The sequence below is a fragment of the Carassius auratus genome, chromosome 36 (assembly GCF_003368295.1).
Source record: "Carassius auratus strain Wakin chromosome 36, ASM336829v1, whole genome shotgun sequence".
Taxonomy (NCBI): Eukaryota; Metazoa; Chordata; class Actinopteri; order Cypriniformes; family Cyprinidae; genus Carassius; species Carassius auratus.
The window spans coordinates 14,067,115-14,073,114 of record NC_039278.1 but is presented as its reverse complement, the minus strand read 5'-3'; the positions used below and the strand labels follow the sequence as shown (position 1 = coordinate 14,073,114).

At 38.6% G+C, this 6,000-nt stretch overlaps 1 protein-coding gene across 1 annotated transcript in view; it reads left to right on the top strand.

The window, feature by feature from the left end:
- The first annotated feature begins 566 nt into the window (after positions 1-566).
- Positions 567-6,000, top strand: part of LOC113055350 (semaphorin-3F-like) — a 55,836-nt gene continuing 50,402 nt past the window's right edge. The window contains exons 1-2 of the mRNA XM_026221595.1: positions 567-909; positions 3,332-3,485. Of these exons, the coding sequence (XP_026077380.1) occupies positions 3,374-3,485 (112 nt within the window). The 5' untranslated portion in view covers positions 567-909; positions 3,332-3,373. The remainder of the gene's footprint in view (positions 910-3,331; positions 3,486-6,000) is intronic.

The following is a 6,000-nucleotide window of genomic DNA, read 5'->3' as shown; positions in this document are numbered from 1 at the left end:
ATAGGCTCTGGGAGTCTGGGTTGTTTTATTTTTGAAAGTTTTTGTATAGACACACACTTTAATGTCTTGGCTACAAAAATCTACTGAAACACACACACACACACACACACACACACACACACACACACACACAATGACACACAATGATAACTTGCCCCAAGCCTATTATTATATTAAAAATATATCCCTGTCTCTATAACATAATTCAGCCTTTAGTTAACTCTTGTTTAAATGTATGCTAGAGTAGTTTTATTGTGTTATTCAACAGCAAATATGCAAAATATGCGATATTTTTCTCATTTAAGGGGGTTATGAAAATGCATAAATATTGCGTTCCACATAGAATTGTGAATTCTTACTATCGAGTTTACTCCACCTAATGAATGTAATCGCATTCAGCAGTGTTCTCCAGACTACTGCTTGACAGTTCGCTATAATGCGTTGAAGATAATCATGCCAGCTCGCGCTGAAGGGGCGGTGCTTTAAGGTAAAGTCCCACCCAATGGGCGTGCCGTATGCAAATGAGCGACAATGCATCCACCTGCCAGGCTGTTTAGGCAGTATTTGAGGCGAGCGAATGAGTGCGGGTAGAAGTGCGCCTCTGTTTGGAAATACTCAGACGAGCAGTCACGGCGCTGAAGCTGTTCGCGGAGTTGTCAGGTGGCTTTTACGCTTCTCTAACGCGTCTTAGCTTGATATCAAAAGGGATTTTATAAGAACTGTACCAAATGAACACCATAATAGAGAAGAAGAAGCACACCGCGCTCAGGTGTTCAGAGAGATAAGGACTGGACCTCACTATAACTGCAGGACCTGGGACATACAAACATAAACCAGAACTCAGACATTTCCTGGATTCATTCTTTGAATTCAGCTCAAAGTTTCTTCTGGACAGTTTGGAGCAAGCAGGTAAACACTGGACTGGATTATTATTATTATTATTATTATTATTATGAACTACATTTAAACGTCCAGATTTTGTATCTAAATGCAACTTTTTATTTACTCAGTTGGCTTTGCGGTGAATCCAGGTTTCTGTTATGCAAAATGTAATTTCTTGAATTTATTAATGTAGTTGTTGCTTGCTGTATATGGGTAGTTGACAACATATCCACTGACTTTTTAGTCAACATGAAGAAATTAGGTTCGGATGAGCTTATTGATATCAAGGGTCTTTTAACTGATCACGATTTTATCACCTTTAAAAGTTAATTTTAAATGATTCTCTATAGTGACAAATTGATTTTCAAAAGTATTCCACATAGTACTTGAATGTAATGTGGTGCTTAACACTTCATGTATAGAATCAGTAAAAAGGTAAAGTCACACCACAGAAACTGCTTGATGTTTCATGTTCATGTTGGTTAGATTAAGAATAACACATTCTCTGAACTTGCATTACCCACAACAGCTGATAATATCCCTGTATGCCCACAAATAACCTTATATTTCTTTGCATTGTCACTGATTTCTGCTCTCCACTGCGAGACTGCTCTGCTGTTCTTTGCACAGCTCATTTCTTGCTGTTTCCCAGCATTTTTCTAACACAAGTTATCCATACACTGAGCTATCCTGGAGCTCCTGTATATATAACAGCACAATAGGCAGTGATGATTGAGTCAGATACGTTTATTTTCATTGCTCTGCTGGGTAGCAGGAAAAAGAAACAAAATGCATTGTCAGAGTACATGCCTTTACAAAACAAACAGCACAACAATTTCACAAACTAGCAATAAACAAACACAATAAATGCAGACATGGGCTGTACATGTTGATAATATAGGGTATACAAACAGGGTAAGAGAATGTAGAAAGCAAGAACTGCATAAAAATAAGTGAGGGCAATTGACCTGTTGATCAGTCATAAGACTTGATTATGAATGTTGACAACTTGCACGTCCAGGAAGGCTCAATTTCTAAGCCAAGTTCGATTGGTTGAATTATGAGTTGCTGAAGAGCCCATTCCATTCATAGTGTTTTATAAGTTTCTTTAATTAAACTCATCGTATTGAAATTGATTAAATCACAATTTAATAATATGTGTAAATGTGGTAGCTGAGGAATTATTTTATTGTGGTTAAAAGTCTTAAAAGAGTGTCTGTTAAGTGGGAGTTCAGTTTAAAACATGAATAAATCAAAAGTGTAACTGAAAGAATGAGATTTGAATGCAACAGCCTGAATGTTTCTTGTTATCCCGCAATTTTTCACATAATATAAAAAATGTGTATGTATTGATCTATTCTTTCACTGTATTTGTAAGACTGTATCCATAATTGCTTGCCTCCAACTGTGTCTGTGTGCACTTGTGTTCATATAATTGTTGTTTAATTTCACTGGCTTGTGTGAGGTAAAGAGGCAGAGATTTTAGATAAACAGCCGGACAGTTAACAAATTGCCTGCAAATAGCTGAGGTTTGAACAGCTGCTTCCACTCATAAATGCTGTGCGGCCAGGCAGCGCTTTTTTGGACTGATCGTCTTCTGCTAGTACTACTTTTTAAGTTTTCAAAGATGTTTGTTCTTTCATTAAGAAAAAGGGTATTACGCATGCAGTTGTGTTTAATGTCAATGCCGTGTGGCTTTGGGAATGGTATCATTGGTTTTAGATATATCCACACACCAATTTAGGTTTTTAAGATTAAGTGTCACGCTACCATTGAGCAGAATGAGTGCAGCCCCTCTCTGGGTGGCAGCCTTGTTCCTGTCCATCTGAAAGAGATGTACTATGTGGCAGCAGTGAGGTTTGTCAACATACTCCCGTGGGGAATATCCTTTTGCTGAATGTTTCAAACAAATGTAACCAAACCCTTGTTTTTGGTGAAATGTTTACTGTAGAAGGCCTCTTAGCTTCTCTTATTAAAGCAGGGAGCCCAGATATAAAACATGTGGAACTTGAAAATAAATGGAATACATATGGGTGAACAAGATTTCGGATATGACACTGAGAGAATAAGAGAATGCATTAAACTTGTATTTTCCTTTTCCTTTGTATATTTTCATTTGATAAGCTATTGCTGCTGTGAGCAGTAAAAAAATGTTATAGCTGAAGGTGAGCAGCAGTTTTGTGAATAAGGCGTAAACCATAATGAATCTAATTTACATAGAAAGGAAGCATGTTTCTGCTTTGAAGAATGACAGTTTATTAATTTGAATGCACTGTACAGTGCCCTACAGTGTTTGATGAAATTATGGTATGCAAAAGTGTGCCAAATGTTGAATTTGCTCCGTAGTCAATACCAAAAGAATTTTTTTATTTAAGTATTTGCATCCTTTAACTTTGGAAAGCAGTAAGTGACATCATATAATTTACAATAATGTGCTTTTTCTTCCCAGTGACCTCTTCAAGCGTGTCTTTCTGAATTCAACGGCTGCACCATGCATTCGGGCAGTCTATGGTCAGTTCAGGTTCTCCTGGCTCTATCTGTCCTAACATTGGGTTCGGACAGCGAACCTCAGAATGCCCCTCGAGTCTTCTTGTCCTTCAAAGGTAAGAAAGTATTTCTGATTGGCTTCAGCTCAATTTGTGTGGCCTGTGGCATTTGTGTGGAACCGTGTGAATGTTCTGGAATTTAATTTCCTCATGTGCTACCTTCTGGTTTTCATGACTGAATTTGATGAGTTGATAAATGTTCTTGGTTCATGAGGAAATTCACTGCATAGATGGATTCTCCAGTCCAACCACACACCGAATGAGTTAAAACCGTCTGTGTGTTTCTAATGGCTTTCCTGTCAAACGTCTCAGATTTTTCTCAGCCAGCTGCGTCCACTTTCATTCTGGAACAGAGTAATTAAAAACACAAACAAGAGTTGAAGAAACAATCATTTCGAAACTTCAACACAGGTCAGAGAAATGTACAGAAAACCAAACATGCCGTCTCAATTATTTCGGAAGTATGTTTTTAAGTACATTTCTGAAATAATCAATAGCAGATGCAAAACAGGAGATGTTAGATGTAAGTGATGAAATGATGGCATATGAGTCTACTGTTTTCAAACATGGCCTGAACTCTCTCACAGATTCACGCTTTTACCTACAAATAAAGCTCCTTAAAAAAACATTTACAGTCTGATGCAGTAAAAGAACATTAAGAGTTCAATTGGCCAGGCTGTGTCTGGGCTTTTAAGAAGCATCTTGTAGAGTTAAATTATCAAGACTACTACATTGCTTGAGATCCATCCAGCGATCAGCCATTTGAGAGAAGGGACTGAGCAATTTCCCTGGTTGCCAAAGGCTCAGGGTCCCAGACCAGAATGCACTTGTGGACTTAATTACAAAAGCTGGCCAGCACAGTTCATTATTCAAGGCTTTTTTCTGCTTTAATCAAGATGGATTTAACACTCCATTGAGCTTGTTTGTAGACCCAGTAGTTTTTGAATGATTTCAAATATTGCTCTCTCAGGAATTGCTTCACTTCCTGAAGCGGTGCTATGCTAGAACCCGTCCCTTTACACAACCCACAGTCTTTGATTAGCTCTGTGATGTCTAAATTGTTCATATAATATATTGCTCTCAGCAGGATCTATTGTGGTTATGGTTGAAAAGGTCATGGATTTGCCATTTTCGTTCGTTCTCTTAGGAAAAAGCTGAGTCGTTGCTTACTTGCTTGCCTTGTTAAGCAGGGCGCAGCAGTATTTGGATTCTGCAGTCGCTGAACTCTCCAGGCAAACTTACATTTAGCGCTTTTAATTGGTTTTGGCGAGCAACAGCATACCTCATCATAAGACAAACCTGTCGTCCACCCCAAGCTGCAGGCCTACTGATTTCACTGATAGTGCCTCACAACATGAACAGGAATGTGCTAATTATTGTCAAATCCATGACCGTTTAAAGATTTTAAACCTCCCTTCTCATCTGAGTTTGGTGAATTAAATGATCATTGAAGCGTTTCTCTTAAACTTTGCTTGGATAGTTCTCAAAGCTTTGAAGATCTAAGACCCAGCCCATCTATGTTGAAGTTAGCTTTGTCAACATGTGAACAGCTATTAGATGCGTTATCAGTTTTTCCATTTTACAGTGCTTTTATTATCAGGAACTCCATGATAAAAGTATACCAAGCCAAACTGAGCACGTTTTGAGGCTCATAAAGCTAGAACATCTGACTGTGTATAATACCTTAAATCGATTTGCTCTGTCAACCCACTTAAGGAGTCAGAAGATGCGACCCCCACTTACACTAGTGCAGCTCACTTTTTTCTAGTAAAGCAGTTCCACCCCACTTGGAGAGTAAATCAAATAACACCTTAATTGTTCTTTAAGCTTTGCAACTTCCTTCCCCCTTGTGTTGAAATTCATCAAGGTTGTTTCCCATGATGCCGACAGTGAGGGCTTTTAAACCAGTGGCAGATGTGATGCCTTTTCCATATCAGATTTAGGAGAAACCCAATCTTGTTTGGTCTGGTGTAGAAATGGATTGTATTTGCAAATGGAATGACACTGATTCAGTGATGATCAGTCAAACCATTGACTGCACCCAGATGCCGTTTTCAGTCATAGTGCATGTAGAAGTGCATTTTTGAGCCAACGGGGGGTTATCGACCACAATCACAGCTCATTAGATGTAAATCAATGCTGTTTGAATGTAGGATTTAATTCCACCTCTTGCCTCCACCTTTGAAAGGTGACCCAGCATGCACAATTGATTCAGAGCCGTAAGAGTCTGTGTCGCCAGCCTCCCTCCAGAGGGGTTCTGACCCCCCTCAACTACACACACACACATACAGATACAGACACACACACCCCACTGGGTGTTTAGACTAGTTTTGGCTTAACTTGTCCCGCTACCTATTCACAGATATCGGGAGGAATTTGGTAATTGTTTTTGCATCCTGTTTTGCTCCAATAGATGACATTTTTTACCTGATCTAAGAACATTTATCTTTAACCCAATTGCTTGATTTTGTGACAAAGGCAGCAACTGTTGTCAAATTAGCAAAAGAAGGTATACTTTACATTGCTTTGCTTTGAAAATCCACTGGTATGTGTTTATCTGTATCTGTTTTAT